General features: G+C 38.5%; 1 protein-coding gene across 3 annotated transcripts in view; it reads right to left on the bottom strand.

The window, feature by feature from the left end:
- Positions 1-2,174: 2,174 nt before the first annotated feature.
- cpeb4b (cytoplasmic polyadenylation element binding protein 4b) overlaps positions 2,175-19,422 on the bottom strand; it is a 37,017-nt gene continuing 19,769 nt past the window's right edge. Inside the window, exons 3-11 of one of the 3 annotated variants that reach the window (XM_007552935.2) lie at positions 17,986-18,076; positions 12,351-12,401; positions 8,817-8,840; positions 7,369-7,539; positions 7,178-7,267; positions 6,765-6,883; positions 6,558-6,672; positions 4,672-4,853; positions 2,175-2,501 (exon numbers count right to left, since the gene is read on the bottom strand). In XM_007552935.2, coding sequence (XP_007552997.1) covers positions 2,274-2,501; positions 4,672-4,853; positions 6,558-6,672; positions 6,765-6,883; positions 7,178-7,267; positions 7,369-7,539; positions 8,817-8,840; positions 12,351-12,401; positions 17,986-18,076 — 1,071 coding nt within the window. In that variant the 3' untranslated portion in view covers positions 2,175-2,273. The remainder of the gene's footprint in view (positions 2,502-4,671; positions 4,854-6,557; positions 6,673-6,764; positions 6,884-7,177; positions 7,268-7,368; positions 7,540-8,816; positions 8,841-12,350; positions 12,402-17,985; positions 18,077-19,422) is intronic. The other 2 variants (XM_007552941.2, XM_016672078.1) reach the window with 2 other exon arrangements.

The raw sequence follows: 19,422 nt of genomic DNA on the forward strand, positions 1-19,422 counted from the left end.
CATTTATGCTTCTAAAACACTGGATGCTGAGTTGGATTCACTTGGCAGCAAAAAGGATGGAGGGACGCCCCCCCCGCCCCCTCCGTGAATCGAACGCGTGCTGATGATGTGCAAAGCAGATTAACGCAAACTGCACGCTTCATTGAGCGTCGCTTTCAATCTTGGATGCAAAAGGAGCACTTTTGATATTAAAGACTTGGGAGAATTGCACAAATGGGTTTTAAGGGAACCAGCGGAGACAGGCGCTTCCTGTTTGGTGCTGAGAAGGTGGCGCCACGCAAGCATACTCATGCCCCTTAAACTTTTTTACATTTCAGTTCATTTTTTCTAGGAAATTCTGTTTAATAAACCAGCACAAAGTAGTATATAAATAACATGTATCCACCCATTTTCAATCTGCTACCGTTAAATGAAATTCAATGCTACTAAACTCTGGTTTCATCTACCATCTGAGTTCTGTATGTAGGAAAACTGACACTACATCTCACCCTGAATATCTCTTCCACAAGGTAAAACACGGTAGAGGCAGCATCATGTTGTGGGTAGCAGGGTGGTCACAGCAGACTGGGCGATAGCTGGAGGTAAATAATGGAAAAAATTAAGAGGAAAACCTTCTCATATGGGATCATTCCTAACCAAACAGCCAGGGCTATAATGGAAGGGTTTGGATCAAATCATGTGTCAGAATGGCCCAATCAAAGTCCAGGCCTACAAATCTGTGGCAAGATTTACAAACTGATGTCGAAAGATATTCTCCATCTGGATTGAGATGGAGCAATCTGCCACAGGTTCCAGTTTATATTTGTAAACTATTCTTTTCCTCCCACGTCATAATTATGTGTTGGTATATCGTGAAAAACAAATAAAATAAACTGAAATGTGTGGCTGTAATGTGACTAAAATGTAGAAAAAGATTAAGCGGTATGAAATGCTTCTGAAAGGCGCTGTACCTTCACCTCATGTCCTGAATAATCTGATTTGGATCCAACAATGAGGCCGCGCTCTCGGTTAGCTGCTAGTCTTGTTCTAGAAGCCAGAAGCGGACATGAGGAAGGGGAAGCGGGGCTGCATTCATCTCTTCGCCTGCCTCTTCTCTATCCTCCCTTAGCCATACATTCCCATGTTACACTGTATACTGTACGATACTTTACTCAGTCCCTAGCACAACCCTAGGTTTGATTACAAAAATAAGGAGGTGATGAAGCAAGCGAGTAGAAAACTGTGCCTGTTAGGCCACTCTCTGTCTGTTGCATCACTTCCCTCTGATTCTTGCTCAAAGGGAAGCTTAACACCAGAGAGTGGTAATGTGTTTTTTTCTTTTCTTGCTTACTTGCTGTGTTTTTCCTTCTTCTACTTAATGTATTCGGCACATTAGCAGCTGAGTCTGAGGTATTGGTTTTTGCATGTGAAAAATGGAGATCAAAACCCAAATCTGTGTTGCTAAAATTTGTTGCGTTTTTTTTTTTTTTTTTCAAGTAACGTCAAAATGTCTGTATGGTCTTGGAACTCATAGAAAGAGTTTTTCTTCTTTCAAACAGGGAGAGAAAAGACTCCATTTCTTCCTGCAGTGGGCCCTTTCTGTTCTTCAAAGTTAATTAGAATTCAGCTTTGGTTAACTACAAAAGGGTCTCATATACGGTGTCTTCACTCTTTAAAACAAGAAATAAGTGCACTCTTCTTCAGCAACACCTTTGTTAATCACATTTGCTCTGGAGCTTCTTGCAGCAATAGCAAACTTAATCCCACGTCTCAGAAATAAATAGCCAATGACGCACTTTTTCAGCAGCATTTGCTGTGAAGACTTTGTACAAAAGGAAAAAGGCAACAGCTCTGCTACAATATAAGACAGCTGAATGTCAAACCAAAGGTGTTTTTAAGGGCCTCTTGTATCAAAAGGAAATATTCTTTTTAGAAAAATATGCCAATTGAATAGCAGAGTACCATATCACACATCAAAACTTTCCTATATTTATATATATATCTTTTTTGAGAACTAATAAAAATATTTCAAAAAATCAGAAGAAAAATAAAATTATGTTACATTTTTTCCCCCTAAATGGACATATTTGGATACAATTCCAGTTTTTCTTTTCTATCTCCAAAATATTGATATATATTAACTTTAAATAAAACCAGAAACAAAATGCTGTTAGGTGAAATTAGAGCAAAAAAGGAACCAGCAACAGAAAAGTGCATTTATTTGTACAATGATTTGCGACTCCTGCACTACCTCTCCTTCCCCTGCTTCTCTGTCGCCTCTCCCTCTCCGTCGCTCAGTTCCAGCGGAAGGAGATGTGGCGCGGCCGGTCGCCTCCCTCCTTCACCAGGGGCTTGTGGAACTCGCGGCCGGCACGGGAGTGGATGGCCGCCCAGCAGTACTCGCAGTAGTACTGCAGGCAGGTGACGTTGGCGCAGAAGAACGGCGCAAACTTGCCGCCGCAGCGGGTCCCCTGGCACTCATCGCACAGCTGGTCGTCGAGCACGTATGGCTTCACTTCCACCTGGACGCAGAGGTGAGGATTAGACTTTTTCTTTTCCCAAAAGACTCTAGGTGATGTAAACAATAGTTTTCTACACATTACTCATTTCAATATTTCGTACGTTTTACAACTCAGTGGGTTTTATGAATTCATGGCATGTATTTATATAGCAGAAAGACTTTAAATATTTACCCTGAATAAATGAGAGTGAAGGAGTGGGAGGGAGGGAGCTAGGGCAGAGAGGAGGTACACAGGAAAGTAGGAAAGAAAGTTGCTACTTTCTTTCCTTCTGTGTAAGTTTTAAGTAAGTTAGTAAGTAGCAAAGTAAGAAAGGAAGAAAAAACAAAAGTAAGTTTTAAGTAAGAAAGTTTCTAAGGAAGGAAGAAAAAAGTAAGTAAGGAAGGAGTGATGAAGGAAAGAAGGAAAGAAAGGAAATTTTAAGTAAGGAAGAGGAGAGGAAAAATGATAGAAAAGAGGGAAACTTGAAACCAGATCTGGAAACTACAAAAATTTATTCCAGACTTTTCCAGATTGCATTAGACTCATGGAAAGTTGTCTTTACTTTAGATGTTCCCTCCAACCTGGCCAACCTGGCTTAAAGTTGTAAATCTTTCCTTGTGGAGAATTCAAACCAGCATTTGACAAAATCAGGTCGGTGTGACTTCTGCAAGCAGATTTACCTGCTACTTCCAGCTCTTCACAGGGATTTCAAGTGGAACAATCTGATACTAAAAACCAGCAGATCACTGAACTACACAAAACCAACAATCATATTTCTTGCAAACAGAATGAATACTACCACTGCTTCCTACTGTTATTGGGTCATAAAAAAATCTGCTGACAGAAGTCATATGAAGGGAAACGTTTAGACCAGGTTTCAGCCTTAAATATTTTTCAGTGTTCATTCGAAATGTACCAATCATAAATGGCTGGGAAATTTTTTAAACATGTTTTGATTTGATATGTTTTCTGAAGCATGAAAAAACTAGATTTTTAATGAAACATCTAGTTAACTAATTGTAAAGAAAAACTTCACAGTTAGTTTAATAGTTTGGCTCCGTTTTGGTCTTAAAGGTCACAGAACATTTTTTAAAGACTCAAGGAGCTTTTTAAGGTCAAATTTAAATGTCAATTTTCATAATAGCTGTCCAAATGCTGAAATCTGTTATTTTCCTTTTTTAAGGTCAGAATGTACTCCAGGAAGAGTCAACTTCACTTTTCACCATCTTACTAACTTGGCATTGTGCCATTATTAGCAGATAGATATTGAAAAATCACTCAAGTGTGAAAAACAGCCTACTAGAAGTTCCACCAGGTTCATTCTCAGGCATCTGCACTTACTCTTTTGCAAACACTGGATTACATTTGCATAATTCACTGGTTATGGCAAATTGTGCACCAGTGCTGCAAATATTAGTGTGAATCCTCAAATAAATAAGCTTGCACCATGAGGAAACCACGTTACTGAAACTGCAAAGCGGTGACGCTGAGAAGCAGCAGAGTTCAGAGTTTTGTCTCCCAGCAGAAGAAGCATTATTGGTACTATTGTTTCGAGGCTAACACGCAGAAATGTCACCTGCAGTAGTAAAAATAAAGTGTTTACAGAGATGCTGCAGAGTGGGAGGGGAGATTTCGGCACCTTTGTTCCAGATGCAAGAATCCCATTTACTGCTCCCACATACAATTTTGTGACTCACAGTTGGAGAACATCTACAGCTTGGATCAGCGCAGATCCTTCTATTTAACAAGAGCGTTACGAAATGCATGGCTCTGATTAAAACCTCAAAAAGTTAGGCCTCATTACAGTTTATGGAAATTCAGCTGAATCGTTGATTCCAAATCTAAAAGCAAGTCTTGTTAAACTGCTGCTAATACTCCTGCTTTTCTACTTAAGTGAAAGAAAAAAAAACAAAACATGGAATGAAACTTCTTTTATAAGAGAAGGTCAAATAATTTTTCATGTAGGAGGAAAGTTTGACACTTTGCACTCCCAGCTTTCTGCCTTTCTTCCAACAAACGCATTTTACTTTCAGCAAAAATCTAACTTTTTGTTCATCATAAGAAGAAAGGCAGTGCAGTTTGAGGTAAAGGAACAGGAAGTAAGACTGTGGTGTGGAGACGACTTCAGAAAGAGAGGGGCTTCGAGGAGGGAGGTGGAAAAACACAGAGGCTCCCTTTTCTTTCCACTCACCCGTTTATCGATTTCTCCGTGCTGCAGCTGTACAAAGCGAGCACTGATAGCAGCAATGTAGCTCTGCTGATTAGAGAAGGCGACCCGCCCCGCTCCCTTGGGGTACTTCAGCTCTGGGTCCGTGTCGATGCCTGCGTAGCAAACTCCACCGTACAGGCGGTCCATGATCATGGCCAGTTCCACTGAGGAGGAAAAAATAAAGCAGCGTCGTTTTAAAAAAAGGAGAAATACTAGGAGCGAAAAATACCCAACACCAAAAATCCAGCGCACATGTTGCTGATGTGAAAAGACTCTAAGTTTACATTTCAGTGAGAAAGAATACATACTCTTTAAACTTTTTTTTTTTTACTTTTTTTGTTACATTACAATCATAAACTCCAATGTTAGGATTTTATGTAATTTTCCATTAGAATTTGATTGGAAGCAACATCAGTTTTCAGGTCTTGCTACAGGTTACCAGCTAGATTTAGTGACCAGACCAGTCTAACAATTTAGTTACAACACCGGCTGGATGTTTATGGGGTTTCCTGCTCAAGCCTCAAGTCTTTAACAATTTTTTTTTTTTCTGGGACTGCCATATATTTAGCTCCATCCAGTTCTCCATTAATTATGAACAGTTTCCCAGCCCCAGGTGAAGAAAAACACCCCCACAGCATGAAACTGCCACTGTCACGTTCCTGGGAATGAGCAGTGCTGGTTTCCTGATAAACAGAACCGGGTTTTACTCCAGAGGAGTTCCATCTTAGCTGCTTCGTTGCACCAGGATGTGGAACCGGGCCGTTTCAAAGATGGGTTCTTCATCAGATAAACTATGTACAGTTTAATCTAGAACATTCAACCAAATCCCATGAGCATCGAAATGTAAATGTGGAAGTCATTACAAAAATATGCAGAAGAAAGTCACAAATATTAAACTGAAATCACAAAGAAATATAAAAATAACATATTGAGTTAATGTGCATATTTACATCGGAATGAACATAAAAAGCACCTTGATGAAAGATGGACCAAACAAAACATACTCTCTGAATCTCCTGCAAGATTTGTGGTAAACTGCAAATGGGATTTCTTTCAAACATAACTTTCTTCTTGCACATCTTGTTCCATGAATTTACGACTGAAATTTCTGAAGTTTATTTTATTTAGGGGTTTTATAGTAAAGAGGGATGAGTACAAACGCACCCCTCACTTTAGAGATTTTATTTGTAAAAAATCTTCTTTCTAATTCAGAATCAGATGCTACTTTTTGATGCACGAATGCATAAAATCCCAATAAAAAATTGTCAAAATGTAAGAAATTTTGCAGGGCACTTCACTGTGTTCTGATTTTCAACTAAAAACCTTTGTTTACTAAAATAAAAATTATGGTAATGACTATTTTTTTTTATTTTAAACCATCTTAGGGGTTTACAGAATATTTGCTGTTGATGACCTTGTTCACTGCTACAAAGGCTTAAAGCATGGCAACCAGCAGCGCAGACATGAACTAATAATACACATACCACTGCTATTAGGAAACAATACATTTCAATATTCTAAACTGCTCAGCAGGTTGCAAAGAGCTGATTTTAATACCACCAGTGTAGGTCAATGCCTCTGTAGCTTTATTACCCAGCAGGTCTGATTACTCCGTAGAGAGGAGTATTAAGCAAATGGGAACAAGGCAGGAAAAGTACAGAATGGTAATGTATTATTTTTTATGCAGCGATCAGAAACAAACAGCAGGAAAATTTTAAAGACCTTTCATAAAGCCTCAAAATATGGGTCATAAATGAGGTATAAGTCCAGCCCGTATGCACTGTGCGTACCTAAAATTCAACTGTTTTTATTACAAATACTCATTTGTTTTCAATTTAACCTCCAGAAGAACAAAGAGTGACAGATACCTGCACGGAGCGGACGGGGAACTCCTCCCACAAAGATGGTTTTTCTCGGGTCCAGAGGCTGAGATCCGTCCATCACAAAGTCGCTGTCGTTCAGGTTCCACGGGCGAATCTGGACCTGAGGCACAAGCACACAAAAAGCTCACAAAAGAAAAAAAAAAAGCCAGTACAACAAAGAGAAACAGAAAAACTGTGTGACTTTAAACTAACTGGCTTGTCTTTAATGGTAGGGCTGGAAACGCAGAGATACAGTTTGCCGTCCTCCTCGATACAGGCGTCGATCAAGGCCTGCACCGAGCTTTCGTCCTGGAACAGCAGGAAGGCGTAGCCTGCACCAAACACAGGCAGGTCATTCAAGTACAGAAACTCCAGTTTAACAGACCGATTATTGTGACTGTGTATCTGAGCCCTGAATTCAGGCATGTGCTTTATGTCCTGAAGTGGTCAGCCTCTATTACACAGGTGTAAACTTTACAGATGCTATTAAAAGTGATTCAGATTGCTACCTAAAGTCAGACCCATATGGATGAAGATGAGGAAAACCAAGAAGCAGATTACATGTGGCTGGAACTTTTATGTGCTATGTTACTAATACCCAAACAAGTCTAACTTATTTTCAATACCTTTAGGAGGAAAATAGGATTTGCTTTCTGCTTTGTGAGGCCAGTCCACAAACAGGTGTCCAAAACGCCTGAAGCTGGCAGTTATCTCATCTGAAACAGAAAGGAAAATGATTAAATATCAATTTAATTCAAACACAAAGAGCTTCTGATATGAGAGAAATAAGCCTTTGTTTTCATTTTAATGACTGTACCTTCGTCTATGTCTGGGGGCAGTCCGCCAACAAAGACCTTGCGAGAGTAGCGTTCCACGCGCTCTCCGTTCTGATGTGGGAAGCAGTGTGGGGAGCCGAGGCCCGCGAGACCCTGGTCAGCTCGCTCATCATCGGGGAAACTGTCCTCCATTGGAAAGAGCGAGGAGTGGCCTAAAAAACATAAGGAGGTCAGGAGAATAGATTTAATTCCCAAGATGAGAAAAAAAAGGTAAAGATAAGTTATGTCATAATGGTGATAATGACTTCTGTTTTATAGATTTTTACCTTGGCAAATGTGTAGAAAAAAGCAAAAACTGAGGGAATGGTTCTGTTTTCCTTTGTTGCGGCATGTTTAAATCTTTTATAACTAAAAATGTCTTCATCGACTTGTTGATCTAATGAAAACTAAACAAAACAAATTTGTAGCATGCAAACCTAAGAGTTGTTTAGTCAAAATAGCTGTGGATCCCTGCAGCTCCTCCAGAGTTAACATGGAGCTCTAGGCTGATTCTCTGCTTAATGATCGCCCACCAACATGCCAAAGATCCCTGGATTGTTATCAGAGTCAAGGGGGAAAAAAATCAAACCTACACTTTTCAGAAGAGCGCTTAATGCCAAAAATGATTTCCCAACCAATTAATCAACTTAGTTGGTAGATAACATTAAATTCAAATAGTTTGTGGTTGAAACATGGGGAAAAAGTTCAACAGGTGTGAACACTTTGTGAGGCTGGTGTTCAGGAAGCATTTCTAAATGCTTCCTAATAAATAAAACTAAGATTAAAAGAAATATGAAGTGTGAAAACAAAAAGCAAAAAATGTCCAAAATGTTGTGTGCTCTTCTTGTGGAAGTTACTCAACTGTAATGATTTCCCACGAAGCAGGCACGCAAGCTTAATCACACAAACACAGCAGTCCTCTAAAGTCTGAATACTTTCACTGTGGAACATATGCGTGGTGGAGGTTAAGCCGTCCCATCCGAACTGCCCTGAGCTGCTTTATAAAGCTTTATGCGAGGGTGTTAGCCTTAACTTCCACAGTGTGACGTGTGTGTGTTTCCGCCGCAGAATTGGGTAAATGACATACGACGCTTTGTGTACCTCACTGCCTCATTAACTCTCAGCTAAATGCAACACTGGTTTAATGTTGCAAAACGCAAGTGAGGAAAGGAAATATGCAAAGAGTGAAGCCTCGCAAGAGGAAAAGACACAGTTTCACAAGTTTATAACAAGACTCAACATTTAGACAATTTTGTACACACATGGAAAAATTTATTTCAAAACATGGGAATCAAATTTAAAAAAGAAAAACATGCAGGCAAGAAAAACAGAAACTGTTTTCTGATTTAAATAAATCAGAAAACAGTTTGTTAAATAGAAAAAATAAAATAAAACGGTTAAAACAACGTATTCCACAGATGGACATTATAGATTTATGAATATGTTTTACCTCGTCTCCTGCTATAATTCCTGGCTGCATGTGGAACGAGGGAAAAAAATAATAATAAATAAATAAATCAAAGTAGAGGCTGTTTGTAAATATGGCATAATAAACCAGAGCAATAAAAGTGCCAGGTGGTTCATGACAATGTGCTCCACAGTTAGCTCGCCTGCTAGCACTTGATTCTGTTAATCAGCGCTGAATCATAATCAGCCTGCAGTACTTTTCTCACACAAATATCAATTTATGTAAGCGGGTACAGAGTAGGTGCATTTATTTATTTTTTTTATAGATTTGGTTTTTGAATCAGTATGTTCAATTATTGGAAAAATAATTGGTATGAAGTGCTTGAGCAACAAAGATGGCTGCAGCAGATTATAAACAAATGCCTTTTCAAGAAGACGTTTTTATCAAATTTTGCATTTTCCCAAAATTAGAGAATTACTGAAACATGTATTTATTCCAGTAATCCAGCAGAAAGAGCTAGCGCTGAAAAGCACTGAAAGAATTGTTCCCTTTGCCAGTAAAATGAAATCAGTGTCTCCATAAGTCTTGTTATCAGAGGGAAGCATGAAGAGATCAAATTTACAAGTAAATGGCGGCAGTGATTTGGACTTAATAAAACAAAGTTGACAGAAACCAGCAGATTATCACGGCAGAATCAACAAATTCTGTAGTTTAACACAAATAATGCAAAGTTGTAGCCTAAGCCCAAAATAAACCTGTGGGTTTTAGCACTTAAAGCATCAACGTCTTCTTGAAAAGGCTTTTGTTTGTAATCTGCTGCAGGCATCTTTGTTGCTCGAGTACTTCATACCAATAATTTTTCCTTCCACTCAACTTTCCATTATTAAGCTAGGGTAGTGTTCTATAAACAGCCAGCTTCTTTAGCAGTGACCTTTGGTGACTTACCCCCTCCTTGTGGCATGTTTCAGTCACTGTCACCTGAAAAACTGTCAAGCCAGCAATTTTCTGCATGACTGGCGAGGTCATAATGTGAAATTTTTAGATTTAAAACCATATACAGTATATGTTGTGTAAAATGTATTTTCAGAGAAACTGAATTTCAAAATTCCATTAGCTACAAGCTAATGGAATTAGCTTGCAGCATCAGAAATGTCAGAAATGTATCACTTTGAGTGTACTGACCTGAATTTCACTTTTTAGAACTGGGATAGATTTAGATGATGTTCTAAAATATTGTGATGGATGTGTGCATTGTGCTTATGTATGCAGAAAGATTGAGAGTAGAAGGGTCATCTCAGTTCACCAGAGAGGATCGGTACTCAATACAGAACAGGCATTAGCATAAAAAGCGAGGCAATTAAAACACAATGTAATAAAGCCCACAGGATGTATAGTTAAAAGACTGAATCAGGCCCAAATAGGCCATGGTAACCCTGGAGACACCCGAAGCTAAACCTGGAAATGCAGCGTAACTGGAAAAAAGAGCAGCTGATAGAAGTATCCAAGAAAAGAACTGTGTTTGGACTTTAATCTGCAGATTTGATTAGTTAAGCAGTTTTAGCAAAACACTGTGCAACTGATCCATTTTACTGAGCTTGACTGCAAAGTAATAAAAGAAAGTAAGTGTGCACAATTACAGGCAACAGCGAGGGGAGATGTGAATTAATCATGCAGAGAATAAGGAAGAAGCAGAAATGAGACTGAAGCACATCACTTTGCCTAATCGCAGCCAATCAGGGGACCTGATACGATTCAAAGATGGCGCTCTAATGTCAGAGCTTCAGTCAAACAAAAGCAATACTCTGCGAGGATGGTCAAGCAGCTCCAGCCTGAGAACGAGCAGTTTGTATTTGAAAAAAAGTAATGTCTTTTCAGTCGTAGTGTGTAATTTTCCAAGAGGAGGCAGTGGAAGCAGTTGGGGCAACATAAGGAAGAAATATAGGTTTTTAAACAGAAGAGTTTAAAAAAAGCCAAACACAATCTCCAATTGGAAGAACCCGGAATGGGTGAAGAAGCGGCTGGAACGCGGCGGCAGTAATCCTCCCTCAGTGGACATTTCAAACCAGATGGACATTAACTCTGCCGGGGAAGGTCAAAGGCAGCCAGAAACGGAGTAAAATACTGAGAGGCAGTAAAGCAGATTGAAAGAGAGCAGAGAGTGCTATAAAAAGATGTGTGTGTGTGCGTGTGTGTGTGTATATGCGAGTGTGAGAGAGAAAAATAGATTAGAAGCGATGGAGAAATGAGCTGATAAAAAGCCGTGTGGGGGTGAGCAAAAATGAGAGTGACTGGAGGGAGAGAGGATGGGGGGAGGAAGAGGATGAGGAATGTAATCTGCGTATCCTTATGAGGCAGAGAGAGAAAACCAGGACTGGTGTGCAGCCTCTATCCGCTGGCACCATCTGTCTCAGGGCACCATGACAGCTCCTGACCATGTGATCCAAACCATGTGACCCAGCAGGCTTTTCAAGAAACTAATGGCAGTTCCTGTTTTACCCGCCGGTTGAAGCCCGTACAGATGACGTCAAAACACAACAACCACAGAGTGATGAAGGAAGAGATTGCATGACCGAGAGTTTAAATCTCATCTCTAAGAAAGATCCAATTTTGCAATCATGCTCACACGCACAAGCACCACAGGAGCTCACTAATTCCAGACAAAATCTAGGACATCTTCCACAAAAAATCTTCTGTATCTATCAAACCATTGCTTTTTTTTAACAAAAAAAAATCATTCAATTTCATTAGATTTCTTACATCCTTCTCTAATTCAAGAACAAAGCAGAAAGAATGCAGTGAAGAATTTTATATACAAGTATTCAAGCCTAAGCTCCTCTGCAAGTGAGAAAGTAAATGGTTATTTTGCTTCGAGTTGCAAAACAACAGAAGATTCCCGTCAGCAAAACGACATTAGAAAGACGATATCAGCCTCCATTTTAACAGGTTAACAGGACGGAGATATGGTTGGAAAAAAGAGGAGAAAAAATGTTTGGTAACACTTTATTTGAAGGGGGTTGAATAAGACTGACATGACACTGTCATAAACATGAATAAGCCTTCATGAATATTTATGACTGTTGTCATACAGCGTCATTCGGTAAATTATGACACTTTTAATACAAAGTTGACATTATTCAAAATGTCTTTGTTATGACAACTTGACATTAACCATGACATCATTACTGTTTAAACTTTACCTTTAATAACATAAAGTTACCTAATTTTTAAAGTGCAATCAGTAATACTTTTATATCAAATTTATATCAGTAATTTATATCAGTAATGATTTCTTGGTTAATGTCAAGTTGTCATAACAAAGACATAACACCAATTGCGTTAAACAAAAGCTCAGGGAAAAAATTACATCTTTTTAGTCCTGCTGTCTAAAATCCTGATAAGCACATTAAATTTTATACAAAAACTACACATTTGCCTCAAAGTTATGATTATTACATCTTCACTTCATTTAAAGTTTCCCACTCGACGTGATTTGCATATAAAATCCTTTTGATGACTCATCTTTCAATTTCAGGGTAAGTAGACTTTTGGGGAATGTGTTTAGGTTGCCATACATACCGTTAAGGGGCAGAGGGTTGTCCGCCCCAGGGTGAGGGAACCCCAGACGACCTACAAAGAAAAAACAAAACAAAATGTGTTTTATATAATATATTTATTCTATTTTAACTCTGTGCAAGTCTTTACAGAAGACAGTCTAATTATTCCTAGAACCAAAAGTAAATAAGCTTTACAACTGAACCAAAAGTAAAGAACTAACTACAAAGTTGCCTTTTATGATAATGGTACAGGCTCCAGAAATGAAAGGCTGTTTCTTTTAACGGCAACCATAACAGGAAACGAAAGTGTAATAATTTAGCCATCCAAACTGTATGATTTTGCAGGTTTTAGTCTGGTTAGTAAACAGACTAAAAGGTGATAAGGCTCACCTGCAGCAGTATATGACAAGATAAAAGGTAAGAGTCAAGACACATCACACTATCTGAATAAGACTCACCCTGTAGCTAAAATTGGCTAATGACGTTTCCCGGCTGTAGGGAATCATAAAAAATAATCCAATGTCCACAACTTCAGAGACCCTCTACACAACATATAACAGATCAAGTGTTGAGGAAGTGGAGGAGCAGTTTCAAATTGGGATCTTCTAATTTAGAAGTTTGAAGTTTTTTGAGTCAGTGAAAAATACAATGATACACACCATGTATTTTTTATTTTTTTTATCCAGACACTTCAAGGTTGTGTCTACATTCCTAAAGTGTTATCATGGACAATCAGCCACAGTCAAACATTTCCATCTCAGCAAGAAAAAGCCAAGAACTCGTGCTCACAGACAAAAAGATTCCATCTCTTCAGGACGTCTGACGGGTTAAATTCCAATGGAAAGTTTCTGTACCTTTTTTTAGCATATGAAAATGACAAATGGGAATAAATGTACAACTTGACTGATGTTTTTTTTTTTGTTGTTGTTTTTTTTTTCTTTTATGGGTAGGCCAAACCACACAATGATGGATGAGCACATGGCAGACTGAATCATGGTTGTATAGAAAATGACCAGTAGCTCCTGTACTGTAAGAGTTACCACAGGAAGTGCAGTTTCTACTGGGCCTTCTTATGAGGACCATTTCAGGTCCTGAGACCTTGTCCTGACCACATGCAACACTTAAAAAAAGAAATAAAGAAAAGAAAAAAAAAAGTCAGACAATTAAGTAAATGCAAACACATGAGTGTTTTATGAACCATCACTGATATGAACTGGTAAAGGTTTACTATTTGAAGTCGAAAATGTCATTAACTCTTCACCACTCTGTGGTGGGTTTGCTGTGAGATATTGATGCTACTTCTTGAAATCCTTTCCATGAACACTACAAACAGAACTCATCTCAGCTTTGGTTTTGGTATACAAGGACAGGGCACCAGTTAAAAGCAACCCAGATATGACACATTCTCGTCCACTCTTCCATGCCAGGACGAAAGCTACGTTGCTCTTTTGAAATCAGAGCTTGGACGGTCAGTTGGAGCCTCATTTCCAACCTCTGAGATTAAGCTTCCCCATGGAGACTGGGATGTGCAATCACTTAATTGCTGGAAGACATTCTCCTGTCCGTTTCTTCATAATTAGGAACACTCCCCAAGTCTGCCACTTCACAACTACTGTTCCTGTTCTTCATGCAACACTTTAGAGGTATTTCAACCAGAAAACCCAAAAATGTCCAGAGCCGTCACCACCAGACTGAATGTCCTCCACCCCGGGGATTTGGTGCCGGAGGTCTTTTTATACCTTAGAATTTAGTTTCATTATGTATTTTTCATATATGAAATTACAACAAACTGGCTTTTTGTTAGATACTGTGGCTACAAAATACAAACCATCTCTCTCATTCTCATTCAACTCCATTTTCCAATCTGTATCCTCATACCATACTTTTTACACTGAGCAATTTGCAAGGGCCACCTCCCAAACACACAAATACATGTTATGATGCCAAACAATCTTCAAAGTTATGCAAGGCCCGCTTGCACCAGAAAGGATAATGAGATGAAAGAGCTGAAATAGTGCAACCATTGTTGTGTGGGTACGGACCGCCTGGTGATTGGTGCATTCCGATGCCCCTGTCACAAGGAAATCTGTGGGCCCCTCCTCCACACTCTGCGAACTGAACTCACAGAACAGAGGAGACAGAACCGTAGGGACTGACCCGAACCAGATAAAGACTGCAGTGTGACTCTTTACTGCAGAATTTACCTATTTATCTCCCCATGTGAATTAGCCAGGTAATAAACACAAGGTGCACATAGTTCCACCATCTGAAACTCAAAGTCCAACAAAGCTCCAGGCTGTCATTAAGGACTTTAAATCTTTGAGGAGTAAACAGGTACACCATAACCCAGTGTGTCTGCAGGGTTGAAATGTGGCTGCTTTGTGAAGCTTATTTGCATGCTGCTGGCTGCACACAAACAGTCCACTTTAAAACACATGTATGAACAACCTCGCACAATGCAGTGGTGTGTTTATGTGCGGTGGACGAACAGAGGAACCCTTTCTGTCAGTCGGAACAATGCTGGAAGGGATTCAAAGCCACTTCTTCTGTAGACATTTTGTCTCGCCTCTTCCCTTGCTTTGTTGTGCTCACTTTTGTTGAACACTTTCAGTTCAAATGAGAAATTTCAAGATTTGCTGTATTTATTTTGTGTTCTTTCTACATGGATGCATTTGTGTGAGAAATTGGAAAAGTGAGCACTCAAAAAAAACCTCTTGTAATAATGTTTTTTCTTAACTATCCTCCATGGGAAAAAGCACAAATTTACTCAAGCTCTGCAAAGAAAAGAGCAAATTTACTCAAGCTCCACCTGTCATACTATTGTACAAGGCTGCACTATAATTATGAAAATTATGACTGTAAAATTTGATTGCTTCCAAGATCTACACGTCAAATGAAAGGATGATAAGTCCGGGAGACGATATGGTGTGCTTCATGGTTTCACCACTGTGCACTGTACATTTAACTGACAATCCAGAGTGTGATGGAGAAAATAATTAGGGCAACTAAGGTGGAAAATGTGCTGTGATTCATTTTACTATAAACATAATAAACGCTAGTGTCAAAGAAAACTGTGTCAAAAACCTGATACCATAACATCGATGGTACTAAGGATTTTTAACTTTAATTTCTAATATTAAAAATATTTTCTACTATAAGCTCTGACAACAGAACACAAAATCACGACTAGATGCACATGAGCTTTGCGTGTTTAGTTGTAAAATAATAAAAAGGTATTCATGAAAAGAGAGCCTGTATTTCAATGTTTTTATTATCTTGTTATTGTAGCAGTGGCTCCTTTTATAGACATTTTATTGTGTTCAGTGGGATAAAAGAGAAAATAATTTTCTTATCTGGGCCTACTTTTTTGTAAGGAAGTTAATCTGTTCAGATGGATTACAAAGAGAACGCAAAACCTGGCTACTTTGAGTCATTTATGACCAAACGTCCCCCAGTTTAAAACAAAAACCAGAGTTAGCTTAGCCACTATTTTTGTCCAACCCATTTCTTCCACTAAAGCATAAAATAGGAGCCGTCTCAACCCCAACCCGTTGCTGAGCCAGAGATAAGAACCGCTAATTTTGGGTTCTGGAGGCAGGCTTGTGGACTTCATTAAACAGTTCAAATGTTGAGAGCTTAAAATTATGCCATATATTAAAACAGAAAAAGCAACACCACCACTCAGCTTCAGCAATGTTAAACAGTTAATGAGTGAATCTGTTATATCCAACTTTTAAAAATCATTTATTTTTGTCATCATTTCTATTTTTTTACTCAATCTGTAACGATTAATTAAAACATGGCTGCTATTGGCATTGATGTCTTGTAATCTATTTAACAGCTAAGACATTGGGGTTGACAAGTTTAGTTAGCATGCAGCACTCTAAGGATTACACTAAAGTAAAGCTTGTGTCAAAGGTGTAACTAATTCTAACAGGTCCTCCCTTTCAATCAACAAGAATCATGAAGGTGATTTACTATTAGCCAAATATTGTTCAGCTGTGATTACTGCATAATTTTGCTAGAAATGCTTTGCATATAGATTAGCATTAAAAAAAATATGCTAATCTAACTTCCCTTAGAGGGAAGATTCTAGGGGTGCACTGATTTATCGGCCAGCCAATCTATCGATGCCAATTTCTTTAATTTTGGGAGATCTGTGATCGGCCGATTTTTACATGTGAAGCCAACCTTATCCACCAACCTTATCTAGCTTGGCAAACATCTAACAATCAACCACTGTCCTCTTTTGCTCACTGGTGAGAAAGATCTGACTGACAGACTGGTCCTCCAAGTTAAGTCTGCACGTTTACAATTAACAAGAGTTACCCCACTGTTGCTAATTCAACAACTTTCTTGCTGTACTGAGAAACATTTCAAACAAAAAAGAATTGGTATCAGCTAAAATTGGAATTGGCAGGTTAAGTTTTTTTAAAAAGATCAGTGATTTACGAACAGTCAGAAAACTGCAATCAGTGCACCCTAGAAGATTCCCACTTAATGTTCAGGACTGGTGATTTAAAAATGGTGATTTATTAGAAGATCTCTTTGTAAACATTAGGAATGCAAAATGTATTGAATCATAGACATCATCATAATATAAATATTTGCAATATCACAGCTGGATCAGAAACTATAAACACATTTTGGTCAAAAGACACAAAATCACTTGGAACAATATGGTATTTATGTTTGACAAAATGATTTAATAAAACTGTTGACACTTAAAATAGGGCTGCAATGAGAACGTAAGAACAAGACGGATTTCAGTTTAGACCACACCGTCGGTTCTACACGTTCTCTCCAAAAGACAAAAAAATTGTTTTTACCATGGAATAAAATGCTCATTTGCAAAGAAGCAATTAATTAATCAAGTTTGGGATTTTTACAATCAGTTGACCTTGATCAACTAACACTGATCATGTGATGGCAAACAAAACGTCAACATATTTTTCCTATTGATTGAACGCAGGCTGCTAATTTTAAGATATTACATTAATTTAATATAAAATTAAAAATGACTGATTTAATTTTAATGTTCAGTTTTGTAGATTAACAGAAACTTTCTAGTTATTTGTTGGGAAAGTGTTGTGAAGCTTAGAAATTATGAAAATCAAAGAATAAAGTTCAGTTTGCTTTGGAAGTAAGAACTTGTGTCTGGGAATTGCATCACATTCTCGCTGCAAGTAGGAAAAACAATGAGACTTCTCTCCATTTTACATACTCAAACTTAATTAACATGTTCACACATAGAGTTGTACTTTACTAAGTGTACTGCTGGTTAATAGGGTACAAGCCTCCAGCATTGCTAACGGGTTGTACCTGTAACTTTAACCCTACGAGCATTGAGTCATGCTGGTTATTGAGCTTGAGGACGCTCAGGAACCACCTCCCAGCGTCTGCAGGTGTTGTCTTGTTGTAGTTTTTAAAAGAAAATTGTAAAATCCAACTTATAAGTATGCATAAAATGCAACATTAACTGTGGCTTGTCCAAACATCGCAGCATGCAAAGGGGTTTATGTCAAATTCTAAACATTTAATTATAAGTAAGAGCATGTGTATTTTTTGTTCGATTGCTCCATGTGCATCAGGCTTGTTGAAAAGCATCGTACTGCTGCTCGTCTACATGTTTCTTGATTTTCAGTTGTTATGTTTACCTTTCAGGGTGTCTTGCTCAGCTCTCATGATGTCGATCAGGGAGTTCTCCAGAGTGTTCATGTTGAAGCTGTCAAATGACCTGGTTCGTTCCTACAGGGGACAGAGAAAAAGGACAAATTTCACTTCTTTCCTTCCCTCAGAAGGCATGTAGTTTAGATTCCTTTTTTGTTATTGTGGCAACCAGTGTTTAAAGTGGAGCAGCAGTCATTAGACTTATCTTTTAATGCAGCACTGACCTAATTAACACATAGAGACCAAAGCAAGAGGAGGAGACAGAGTTCCTAATTTGCACATGAAAATATGATCCGAGAACCGTTGCTTCAAATACTAGCTGAACACCTCTGCGCAAGATCATAAAATATCACAGAATAATACAAAAGATATGACAGATCACATGCATTGAATCCATGTATTCTTTTGTATCTTTCTTTGAAGTGTTCAAAAACAAACAGCAGAATAAATTAATGTAAAACTGTTTGCTAAAGTATTATATCATTCTGAGATCGACCTAAATATTTGAAAAACAGAGTGTTGTTTAACTCCTTAGTCAATAATCTATTTTATCTTCATTTTCATTCTGCTTATTGAAACACTTGCTACATTTAATCAAAATACTCCTGTTCAGAGTCTAAAATGCTTTGAAAAAAGAGATGGCATTGAAAACAAGCCAGAGAACAGCACGTCCACAGCTCCACCTTCAGCTGGGCCATCCTTGGCATACCGGCGACGCCACATATCTGTGTATGCACACATCAACATGTGTAAACACTCTCACACCCTTACAATGTGTATACACAAAATATGCTCTCACGCTGAAAAACACGACCCCGTCCACAAACAAATACTGCGAGTGGCACACTGATAAGCTTTCTCCCTCGACTCCGCCTCGGCCAAGTATGCAGCCGACGACAAGCGGCGACGCTAACAAACTCGTCTTGTTTCCTGCTTTTCAAAAACAAACAAAGACCAATATTTGACATTCATAACGTTATTGTTTTTATCTAAAGTGTCTAACATCCCAACTCCACCACATATCTGAACATTTCATCCCTTCCTTCCTTCTATTTTTACTATTTTTCCAGTCATTCTCTACAGTGAGTGTCACCTCAAAAATAGAAATTCCTTAAATACTGTCATAGTTCTCATCTGTGCATCAGAGATCCCAGACTTCAAAAAGCAGCAACTCCTCTGGCTACAAGCTGTTGCTCAGTAGGCTTTACCTTCAGTCTCAAAGAAGCTTAAAGATGTTTATTCTCCCAAAACTGTCAAGTTAAAACCTACTTTCTGCACTCATCTGTTTCAGTACTTCAAAGTACAGTTCTGAAAGTACAGTTCTTTTAGAAATTTCAGAGCCGAGATAAGCATCTAAGGAGACTTAAGTCGTGACAAAACCTAAAAGTTAAGATCCAAACTTAGCCACAAAATGAAATACTCGG

The sequence above is a fragment of the Poecilia formosa genome, unplaced genomic scaffold, assembly GCF_000485575.1.
Source record: "Poecilia formosa unplaced genomic scaffold, Poecilia_formosa-5.1.2 Scaffold3, whole genome shotgun sequence".
Taxonomy (NCBI): domain Eukaryota; kingdom Metazoa; phylum Chordata; class Actinopteri; order Cyprinodontiformes; family Poeciliidae; genus Poecilia; species Poecilia formosa.